Here is a 12,955-nt window from a genome sequence, read left to right on the forward strand (position 1 = left end):
ATGTTATCTAGGAAGTGAAGCCTTGAAGCAGTAGTAAGTGCAGGGAAAAAGCAATTTATGTGCATTTCCCGTAATAAGTGTATATTGGTGATTTGTATAACTTTTGGGGGGCAATACAATACTTTAATAAAAATTTTCGCCAGACTTCTCCTTTAAAGTAACAATTCAGGAGCATCAAAATTTTTTCCTGGAAATATAGGTCTGCGGTCTTCACACATCCCGTAAAGTTGTCCGTAATTGCGGATCCGTAATCGCGGTTCAGCTTAGAGCACATTGATTTATATTGGGCTATTCACATGGTCCGTTTTAATTTTGATCCATAATTCGTTCCGTAAAAAAAAAATGTCCTAGTGCAGATTGGGATTGTGGTATGAATAACCAATAGAGGTCTATGGAATCATGACCATGGATCAAATCTGTGCAAACCTATACTATTCACATTTTACTGAAATGGATGCAAATATAGATGATTTTCCACGGATGGCGGAGGAAAAGTAGCGGGAGGTTTTGCGGCCCAGAAAAATCACTGAACGTGTGAATGTGGTCTAACTTGGCAGCTGGGATTTAAAGGAGAAGTCCGGCAAATTTTTTTATTAAAATATTGTATTGCTCCCCAAAAGTTATACAAATCACCAATATACATTTATTATGGGAAATGCTTTTAAAGTGCTTTTTTTCCCTGCACTTACTACTGCATCAAGGCTTCACTTCCTGGATAACATGGTGATGTCACGACCCGACTCCCAGAGCTGTGCGGGCTGTGGCTGCTGGAGAGGATGATGGCAGAGGGATGCTCAGTGTCCCTCCAGTGCCTTGTCCCTCAGTGTCCCTCTGCCATCATCCTCTTCAGCAGCCACAGCTCTGGGAGTAGGGTCGTGACATCACCATGTTATCCAGGAAGTGACATCACCATGTTATCCAGGAAGTGACATCACCATGTTATCCAGAAAGTGAAGCCTTGATGCAGTAGTAAGTGCAGGGAAAAAAGCACTTTATGTGCATTTCCCATAATAAGTGTATATTGGTGATTTGTTTAAGTTTTTAGGGGCAATACAATACTAATAAAACAGTTTACCGGACTTCTTTAACATTCCCCTTGCCAAAGGGGTGTCTCCTTACATCAAGGATGTGGACCCTGTGGCCCTCAAAAACTATAATTTTCATCATGCCTGGACACACAAAGCTTTAGCTTTGTCCAGGCATGATGGGAATTGTAGTTCTTCAACATTTGGAAGGCTGCGAGTTTGACACCTGTGCTATAATCATTGGTGACTGGTACAAGTACAAACATACAGGTATCATCCATGGGTCACTCACTACATAGGACAGCGACATGTTACAGCTAGCTGTTCCTATTGCTTGTAACGTTATCAGTTTTCAGGGCTGCATTGTACACCATTTAGTCGTCTCCTTTTAGCAAAGTGACATGCTAATAAAATCTGTGAAAAGAAAAAATCTGTTTTTGGTTTGTTACATAAAGATGTCATCATATCCTGTTATTAAATAACATTCCCCAGATCCAGAACACGATGATCTCAGCCGAGTTCTGGGATTAATCTATGATTTTGTGTCAAACAAGCAGAGGCAGAAAACTTCAAAAAGAAATGTTGTGGTTTTAAAGTTTAAAAAAAAAAAGAAAAAAGTAGTTAATCTAGATTGTAATTTAGGTCCAATAAAGCCGTCAGGTGACCTTAGCTGGGAACTCGGAGGATTGTTTTCTATCATTTATAGAGCATTAAAGCAGCGTTTTAGTTTCCACCTGGTGTTGGTTAAAATTATAAGTGAGATGCAATTTTTTAAATTTAGATAAATTCATTTTTTATGGAATTTTTGCGCCTAGTATTTTATAGGTTTTTAGTATTCTGTATTATACAGGAGTTCTCCCCTAGAAGAGAGCACTTCATATGCACTCAGTTTCACCATGAGCCCTAATTCTTATGCACTGACTAATAAAGTTACTGATTGAAATGGTTTCCAGATTATAGTAATTGCTTCCACAGAGCTGAAAATAGACTGCTGGTTTTATAAACTCAACAAAAATTCGTTAGGTTTTTTTTTTAACATGTAGAGAAGGAAACAAAAAACATGTTACTGTTGGAGAGAGTTGTGCTCATAGATGACTTCCAACAGAACATTACTTTTACTACTACTACTAGTACTACTGCTCCTCCTACTACTACTCCTGCGATAACTGCTATTATTAGTAGTCATAGTATTTGCATTGTTAATAGTTGCATTGTATTATTCTTTACATTATTATTACCTTTGCTGCTAGTGATGTTAAATGAATTAGGAATGCAGCTAAGAGTAAGGAGGACACCTGCTTTGCCTGACAGATCTATACACTACTTAGATGACCATTGATATATGCCTGGGGATAATAACTTATAGGAGGGATAAGACGAGCAGGACCCCTGTTCAGCTGGTCACAACACTGGGAATGTCCTGATCGTGCTCTGCTCTGCACCAGTTTCATCTCTGATGCATAAAATATATATATATGCGCATCAGAGATGAAACTGGTGCAGAGCAGAGCACGGTCAGGACATTCCCAGTGTTGTGACCTGCTCCTCTTATCCCTCCTATATGTTATTATCCCCAGGAAAGCCTCTCCTAGGCCTATATGAATGGTCATCTATGTAATCTGTCTCATGTTATCCTGTCTCGTTTGTATTAAAGGGGTATTCCACTCAAACATACCTTTTCATATGATGCTAACCATTCATTCCACACTGTTTATTATCTATTCAGTCTCCTTCCCAAAGTTCTGAGCTGCTGCTTTCTGCTGAAGACACAAAAAACTGTGTGTGAGCCTTTCTCTGTCTCCTCCTACCCCCCTTCTGAGACGGTTGATGTAAACAAAGTAAGTCCTTATCTGCAACTTTATAGCAACTTCTTAATGGGAGGGATAATCACAGTGAGTTCGTCAGCAACTTGGCCTTAGAGTAACCCTCCCAGCATTACAAAGAAGCTGCAATGTTGCAGATTAATCCAGCCAGGGACTTGTTTAAACCAGCTGTTTAAGGAGGGGGGGGACAAAGAGAAAAGTTCACACACAGTCTTTTGTGTTTTCAGCAGAAACCAGCACCTCAGAACTGGGGGAAGGAGACTGAATAGATAATAATTAGTATGGAATGCATTGTTAGTTTCAGCATGGGCAGCAACATATGAAAAGTTATTTTTGAGTGTAATACCCCTTAAAGCATCTTTGAGGTGGCTAAGAGCTACAGCACAGGCTTTCAGATATGTCCATCCCTGACAAGCTGGCCAGAATTATAGGAAACTATACAGGGCTTGATGGCAGATTTCCAGATCCTAAAATTCATATGATAACATAAGAGGCTGATTTAAACATAGGTCTTTGGAATGGAAATACGTATTAAAAGCTAAAGAATACTGTCATATACTGGTATTTATCTTAACTTCAAGGTATAAAGTTTGCCAGGCATCAGAAATTTGTGAATGACTACATTCTGTATTATGGAGGAAAGATACAAGACTTCCAACTTCCCAAGTAAGTGCATTACATTAGCCTGGAAAGGTTATCCATCAATAGAGTGGATATTCTTCATTGATCTTTTATGTATAAGCCTATTGATCATAATGGTTTACCTCATTCCTGGCTCATTTATAAGACTATATACTATGATTTCTTTGCTGTGCCCTTGTCATTGCTGACGTACGGCCATTGCTTCTAACCCCATTGTTTCCACAAGTTGGTTGCTGTTAGTCCCCTGTGTCGGGATTGTTAAGGATGGGAAGGTTAGGCAAGTGGTATCACAGGCCAGGTAGCCTTCATATGTATTAAAAACACATTGACTTTTATAAAGTGGCATAGGACAAGGTTTGCTGCTTGCTTATGACACAAAAGTGTGCAACAGGGTTGATATTCCTAGAGGTGTCAGTAATATGGAAAATTATTTAGTTTTGTTAGCTAAGTGGTCCAAACAATGGAAATTGAAGTTAAATGTTTCCAAATGTAAAATAATGCACTTGGGGAGGAGGAATCCTCTATCCGAGTATCATATTGCCAGTTATGTGTTGGCAAAGACTTCATAAGAAAAAGGTTTAGGGGTAGTGATTTCTGACAGCCATAAAAAGAGTCACCAGTGCAACCAGGTGGTGTGGAAAGCAAATGGTATGCTGGGCTGTATATATATAATGGTATGCTAGGCTGTATACTGTATATATAATGGTATGCTGGGCTGTATATATATAATGGTATGCTGGGCTGTATATATATAATGGTATGCTAGGCTGTATACTGTATATATAATGGTATGCTGGGCTGTATATATAATGGTATGCTGGGCTGTATATATAATGGTATGCTGGGCTGTATATATATAATGGTATGCTGGGCTGTATATATATAATGGTATGCTGGGCTGTATATATATATAATGGTATGCTGGGCTGTATATATATAATGGTATGCTGGGCTGTATACTGTATATATAATGGTATGCTGGGCTGTATATATAATGGTATGCTGGGCTGTATATATATAATGGTATGCTGGGCTGTATATATATAATGGTATGCTGGGCTGTATATATATATAATGGTATGCTAGGCTGTATACTGTATATATAATGGTATGCTGGGCTGTATATATATAATGGTATGCTGGGCTGTATATATATATAATGGTATGCTGGGCTGTATATATATAATGGTATGCTGGGCTGTATATATATATATATAATGGTATGCTGGGCTGTATATATATAATGGTATGCTGGGCTGTATACTGTATATATAATGGTATGCTGGGCTGTATATATAATGGTATGCTGGGCTGTATATATATATAATGGTATGCTGGGCTGTATATATATAATGGTATGCTAGGCTGTATACTGTATATATAATGGTATGCTGGGCTGTATATATAATGGTATGCTGGGCTGTATATATATATAATGGTATGCTAGGCTGTATATATATAATGGTATGCTAGGCTGTATACTGTATATATAATGGTATGCTGGGCTGTATATATAATGGTATGCTGGGCTGTATATATATAATGGTATGCTGGGCTGTATATATATAATAGTATGCTGGGCTGTATATATATAATGGTATGCTGGGCTGTATATATATAATGGTATGCTAGGCTGTATACTGTATATATAATGGTATGCTGGGCTGTATATATAATGGTATGCTGGGCTGTATATATATATAATGGTATGCTGGGCTGTATATATATAATGGTATGCTAGGCTGTATACTGTATATATAATGGTATGCTGGGCTGTATATATATAATGGTATGCTGGGCTGTATATATATAATGGTATGCTAGGCTGTATACTGTATATATAATGGTATGCTGGGCTGTATATATAATGGTATGCTGGGCTGTATATATAATGGTATGCTGGGCTGTATATATATAATGGTATGCTGGGCTGTATATATATAATGGTATGCTGGGCTGTATATATATATAATGGTATGCTGGGCTGTATATATATAATGGTATGCTGGGCTGTATACTGTATATATAATGGTATGCTGGGCTGTATATATAATGGTATGCTGGGCTGTATATATATAATGGTATGCTGGGCTGTATATATATAATGGTATGCTGGGCTGTATATATATATAATGGTATGCTAGGCTGTATACTGTATATATAATGGTATGCTGGGCTGTATATATATAATGGTATGCTGGGCTGTATATATATATAATGGTATGCTGGGCTGTATATATATAATGGTATGCTGGGCTGTATATATATATATAATGGTATGCTGGGCTGTATATATATAATGGTATGCTGGGCTGTATACTGTATATATAATGGTATGCTGGGCTGTATATATAATGGTATGCTGGGCTGTATATATATATAATGGTATGCTGGGCTGTATATATATAATGGTATGCTAGGCTGTATACTGTATATATAATGGTATGCTGGGCTGTATATATAATGGTATGCTGGGCTGTATATATATATAATGGTATGCTAGGCTGTATATATATAATGGTATGCTAGGCTGTATACTGTATATATAATGGTATGCTGGGCTGTATATATAATGGTATGCTGGGCTGTATATATATAATGGTATGCTGGGCTGTATATATATAATAGTATGCTGGGCTGTATATATATAATGGTATGCTGGGCTGTATATATATAATGGTATGCTAGGCTGTATACTGTATATATAATGGTATGCTGGGCTGTATATATAATGGTATGCTGGGCTGTATATATATATAATGGTATGCTGGGCTGTATATATATAATGGTATGCTAGGCTGTATATTGTATATATAATGGTATGCTGGGCTGTATATATATATATAATGGTATGCTGGGCTGTATATATATAATGGTATGCTAGGCTGTATACTGTATATATAATGGTAAGCTGGGCTGTATGTATAATGGTATGCTGGGCTGTATATATATAATGGTATGCTGGGCTGTATATATATAATGGTATGCTGGGCTGTATATATATAATGGTATGCTGGGCTGTATATATATAATGGTATGCTAGGCTGTATACTGTATATATAATGGTATGCTGGGCTGTATATATAATGGTATGCTGGGCTGTATATATATATAATGGTATGCTAGGCTGTATACTGTATATATAATGGTATGCTGGGCTGTATATATAATGGTATGCTGGGCTGTATATATATATATAATGGTATGCTGGGCTGTATATATATAATGGTATGCTGGGCTGTATATATATATAATGGTATGCTGGGCTGTATATATATATATAATGGTATGCTGGGCTGTATATATATAATGGTATGCTGGGCTGTATATATATATAATGGTATGCTGGGCTGTATATATATAATGGTATGCTGGGCTGTATATATATAATGGTATGCTGGGCTGTATACTGTATATATAATGGTATGCTGGGCTGTATATATAATGGTATGCTGGGCTGTATATATATAATGGTATGCTGGGCTGTATATATATAATGGTATGCTGGGCTGTATATATATAATGGTATGCTAGGCTGTATACTGTATATATAATGGTATGCTGGGCTGTATATATAATGGTATGCTGGGCTGTATATATATATAATGGTATGCTAGGCTGTATACTGTATATATAATGGTATGCTGGGCTGTATATATAATGGTATGCTGGGCTGTATATATATATAATGGTATGCTGGGCTGTATATATATAATGGTATGCTGGGCTGTATATATATAATGGTATGCTGGGCTGTATATATATAATGGTATGCTGGGCTGTATATATATAATGGTATGCTGGGCTGTATACTGTATATATAATGGTATGCTGGGCTGTATATATAATGGTATGCTGGGCTGTATATATATAATGGTATGCTGGGCTGTATATATATAATGGTATGCTGGGCTGTATATATATATAATGGTATGCTGGGCTGTATATATATAATGGTATGCTGGGCTGTATACTGTATATATAATGGTATGCTGGGCTGTATATATAATGGTATGCTGGGCTGTATATATATAATGGTATGCTGGGCTGTATATATATAATGGTATGCTAGGCTGTATACTGTATATATAATGGTATGCTGGGCTGTATATATAATGGTATGCTGGGCTGTATATATATATAATGGTATGCTAGGCTGTATACTGTATATATAATGGTATGCTGGGCTGTATATATAATGGTATGCTGGGCTGTATATATATATAATGGTATGCTGGGCTGTATATATATAATGGTATGCTGGGCTGTATATATATAATGGTATGCTGGGCTGTATACTGTATATATAATGGTATGCTGGGCTGTATATATAATGGTATGCTGGGCTGTATATATATAATGGTATGCTGGGCTGTATATATATAATGGTATGCTGGGCTGTATATATATAATGGTATGCTAGGCTGTATACTGTATATATAATGGTATGCTGGGCTGTGTATATAATGGTATGCTGGGCTGTATATATATATAATGGTATGCTAGGCTGTATATATATAATGGTATGCTAGGCTGTATACTGTATATATAATGGTATGCTGGGCTGTATATATAATGGTATGCTGGGCTGTATATATATAATGGTATGCTGGGCTGTATATATATAATGGTATGCTGGGCTGTATATATATAATGGTATGCTGGGCTGTATATATATAATGGTATGCTAGGCTGTATACTGTATATATAATGGTATGCTGGGCTGTATATATAATGGTATGCTGGGCTATATATATATATAATGGTATGCTGGGCTGTATATATATAATGGTATGCTAGGCTGTATATTGTATATATAATGGTATGCTGGGCTGTATATATATATAATGGTATGCTGGGCTGTATATATATAATGGTATGCTAGGCTGTATACTGTATATATAATGGTATGCTGGGCTGTATGTATAATGGTATGCTGGGCTGTATATATATAATGGTATGCTGGGCTGTATATATATAATGGTATGCTGGGCTGTATATATATAATGGTATGCTGGGCTGTATATATATAATGGTATGCTAGGCTGTATACTGTATATATAATGGTATGCTGGGCTGTATATATAATGGTATGCTGGGCTGTATATATATATAATGGTATGCTAGGCTGTATACTGTATATATAATGGTATGCTGGGCTGTATATATAATGGTATGCTGGGCTGTATATATATATAATGGTATGCTGGGCTGTATATATATATAATGGTATGCTGGGCTGTATATATATAATGGTATGCTGGGCTGTATATATATAATGGTATGCTGGGCTGTATATATATATAATGGTATGCTGGGCTGTATACTGTATATATAATGGTATGCTGGGCTGTATATATAATGGTATGCTGGGCTGTATATATATAATGGTATGCTGGGCTGTATATATATAATGGTATGCTGGGCTGTATATATATAATGGTATGCTGGGCTGTATATATATAATGGTATGCTAGGCTGTATACTGTATATATAATGGTATGCTGGGCTGTATATATAATGGTATGCTGGGCTGTATATATATATAATGGTATGCTAGGCTGTATATATATAATGGTATGCTAGGCTGTATACTGTATATATAATGGTATGCTGGGCTGTATATATAATGGTATGCTGGGCTGTATATATATATAATGGTATGCTGGGCTGTATATATATAATGGTATGCTGGGCTGTATATATATAATGGTATGCTAGGCTGTATACTGTATATATAATGGTATGCTGGGCTGTATATATAATGGTATGCTGGGCTGTATATATATATAATGGTATTCTGGGCTGTATATATATAATGGTATGCTAGGCTGTATATTGTATATATAATGGTATGCTGGGCTGTATATATATATAATGGTATGCTGGGCTGTATATATATAATGGTATGCTAGGCTGTATACTGTATATATAATGGTATGCTGGGCTGTATGTATAATGGTATGCTGGGCTGTATATATATAATGGTATGCTGGGCTGTATATATATAATGGTATGCTGGGCTGTGTATATATATAAATTGTATGCTGGGGTGTACAGCTAGAGGTATAACAAGTAGGAAGAGGGAGATTGTGATCCCGCGGTATAGAGCTCAGGTGAGATCACATCCGGAATACTGTGACCAGTTCTGGAGACCTCGCCTACATAAAGATATTGATAAAATAGAACAGGTCCAAAGACGGGCCACAAAAATGGTGGAGGGTGTCAGGTATAAAACATATCAGGAAGACTTAAGGATGTGAATCTGTATAGTCTGGTTCAAGAGGAAAGTGTAATGAAAAGCTGAACTCCGAAACAAGGTGCCACAATCTGAGGTTATCTGGGGAAATATCAGCAATGTGAGAAAATATTACTTTACTGAAAAAGTAGTAGATGCTGGGAACAAACCTCCAGCAGATGTGGTTGGTAAATTTACAGTAACTGATAGATAAACAAATATCTATCCTAAGATAATAAGAAGGGAAATACTAAGAGGGCAGATGGAGGAGGTGATCTATGTTTCTATGTTTATTATCGCCTTTCATTGCAGAGGAAATCGTAAGACTGACTTAGATGTAATACGAGAAAACCACAGGTTCCTTTGGCAAGAGGAAGATGAAGAAGACATGACTTGGTAAGTCACATTTGCTTTGGAGGCTTTATTGCAGATTTCATTATATTTTATGAGAGGAATTACAATTTGTGCATCCTTCACGACAAAACAGTGGGCTCCTATTGTAAGATTAAGCGATCCATTGGCTGCCAGTTTCGTCTGTTGTGTGACAGATCTTGAAGAGTGTGGTGATATGATCAAATCTTAACTTGATATGATTATATACTTCTTGATCAGTTTGAAATAATTCTACAACCCACAGTCCGAGTTTGCTGGAAAACCAAATATGCCTTAAAGGGGTACTCTGTCAGAAAGTTATATAGATTTGTAAATCACTGTTATTTAAAAATCTCAAGTCTTCTACTACTACTTATCAGCAGCTGTATGTCCCGCAGTAAGTGATGTATTCTTTCCAGTGTGACTCAGCGCTCTCTGCTGCCACCTCTGTCCAAGACTGTCCAGAGCAGGAGAGGTTTTCTATGGGGATTTGCTACTGCTCTGGACAGTTCCTGACATGGACAGAGGTGGCAGCAGAGAACACTGTGTCAGACTGGAAAGAATACACCACTTCCTGCAGGACATACAGCAGCTGATAAGTACTGGAAGACTGGAATTTTTTTTTCAAATGGAAGTAAATTCCTAATCTATCCAACTTTCTTACACCAGTTGATTTGAAAGCAATTATTTTTCGCAAGAGTAAGGGCCCTTTTACACAGAAAGATTATCTGACAGATTATCTGCCAAAGATTTGAAGCCAAAACCAGGAACAGACTATAAACAGAGATCAGGTCATACATGAAAGCCTGAGATTTCTCCTCTTTTCAAATCCATTCCTGGCTTTGGCTTCAAATCTTTGGCAGATAATCTGTCAGATAATCTTTCTGTGTAAAAGGACCCTAACCCTGTATTCCGCCCATACATTTTCAGGACCGATATTCATTTCTCCCAGTTTACCCATACAGTCAAACATTGAGCGTGGCTGAATGGTCATGTGTTCCCTATGGGGAGAGGTAAACTGCAGCTAGACTGCTCTGGTGCCAGTTTTTCCCCCAGAGAACAATAGCGTTGAGCACTGGAAATACGTCAGACCATTCATATAATTTGTTATTGGAGATTGGACCAAACCCACCGGCAGCAGCGGGTTCAGCTGACTTTAGTATAAGGTGGACGGGCACCTCTAGATCCTGTGTATTAGGACTCAGGTTACTGTTATTCTGCTTTAATTTAGTCTTCCAATTGTGCAACTTATAAATGACATTCAGAGGCAGAAATCTAATCAGTCCCATAAAATATTCATGGTTAGTTTTGCCTAACGTTAATGCTGTATAAATCTTCTATGCCGCAACATACGGAGAAATTCTCCTTCCTCATCCAAATGTTTTTTTTATTGTTGTTGTTGTTTTTTTATGCTTATAGGGAGAAGAGAATTGCAAAGAAATACTATGATAAATTATTTAAAGAATATTGTATAGCGGATCTCAGCAGATACAAGGAAAACAAGGTTTGTAGATTTAGTGAGAAATATTGTTTGTCTCGTTGCATGTATTATGCAGGAGCCCCTTATACAGGCTGGTTTTAATAATAGGGAAATGTTTGTTCTTTAGAGTAATGCAGATTATATTGATGTTAAATGTTAGTCTAAGGGTAGCTTCACACGTACCGGATCCGTAGCGGATTTCACGCTGCGAGTTTGCAGCGAAATTCGCTGCAGATCCTGGTAGTGTGAAGTTGAATGGGTCACATACCCACAGCGGAATTTTCATTCCGCTGCCAGTATGTGACCGGCTCCTTTAACCCCCCGCATCCCGCAGCCCCCGCGCCTGGAGCATACATTACCTGCTCGGCGCCGCGGCTGTGTGTAAGGCTCCTGTCGCTGCTGGGGAGCGAGGGAAGGGGTAGGTGGTTAAAGGGGCCGGGTCACATACTGGCAGCGGAATGAAAATTCCACTGTGGGTATGTGACCCATTCAACTTCACACTACCAGGATCCACAGCACTCACAGCATGAAATCCTCTGCGGATCCAGGTTGTGTGAAGCTGCCCTTATAGTATTTTCTTAAAGGGAACCTGGCACCTGGGGCAGAACCCACTCTACCCCTGGATAAAGGATACTTACCCCCTCTTGCCAGTCCTGCCGTGGAGTGTCATCAGCTGCTCAGCCGCGACTGGCTGAGCACAGTTATGCTCAGCCAATCGCGGCTGAGCAGCCGATGACGCGGCAGAGGGGGGCAAGCATCAGGGACGGCTGCAGCGATTCGGCCGGCCTCCCGAAGATTATGTCTTTGACAGAAGATTGGGGATGGGGACAACGTGCGTCAGGTATGTATGGTACACTCCACTTCCGGGTCCACGTGCGGGGGTGGGGGAACACTGGGAAGGGGGGCGATTCACATACATAACATACATTACAAAGTTGTATAACTTTGTAATGTGTGTTATTTTATGAATAATTTCTTAGTGCCACACTACCCCTTTAAAGGGGTACGCGCATTGGTATATAGAAAATAATAATGTTGTCATACAGTCTTAACTGTGTAGCAACACCATTACACCATTAGTGGGGGGGGGGTGGACTAGATGGCACGGTAGGTGACATGTTATAAGGAATTTACCAGAAATAGAGGTACACTTATAGAACATAATCACTTATTAAATGGTGCATTAATGTACTCTGCATGTCCAGCCAGTTCTATTATATCTCTATAGGGCTGTCTAGACAGAGATAATTGACAGTGGGAAGGTGCATTGTGTGTGTCCCTGATCAGTGGGGATCTCAGCAATGAGCCTTATGACTTACCCTGATTTTCTATGACAGTTACACTTTAAGTATAGTCATTCCATTACTTTACAGTC

The 12,955-nt window shown here is 38.1% G+C and overlaps 1 protein-coding gene across 1 annotated transcript in view; it reads left to right on the forward strand.

Moving 5' to 3' along the window:
• The window catches only part of LOC138799999 (protein FRA10AC1), a 64,726-nt gene that overhangs the window by 31,740 nt on the left and 20,031 nt on the right, over positions 1-12,955 (forward strand). Inside the window, exons 7-9 of the mRNA XM_069981808.1 lie at positions 3,438-3,514; positions 10,041-10,124; positions 11,520-11,604. Of these exons, the coding sequence (XP_069837909.1) occupies positions 3,438-3,514; positions 10,041-10,124; positions 11,520-11,604 (246 nt within the window). The remainder of the gene's footprint in view (positions 1-3,437; positions 3,515-10,040; positions 10,125-11,519; positions 11,605-12,955) is intronic.

The sequence above is a fragment of the Dendropsophus ebraccatus genome, chromosome 8 (genome assembly GCF_027789765.1).
Source record: "Dendropsophus ebraccatus isolate aDenEbr1 chromosome 8, aDenEbr1.pat, whole genome shotgun sequence".
NCBI lineage: Eukaryota > Metazoa > Chordata > Amphibia > Anura > Hylidae > Dendropsophus > Dendropsophus ebraccatus.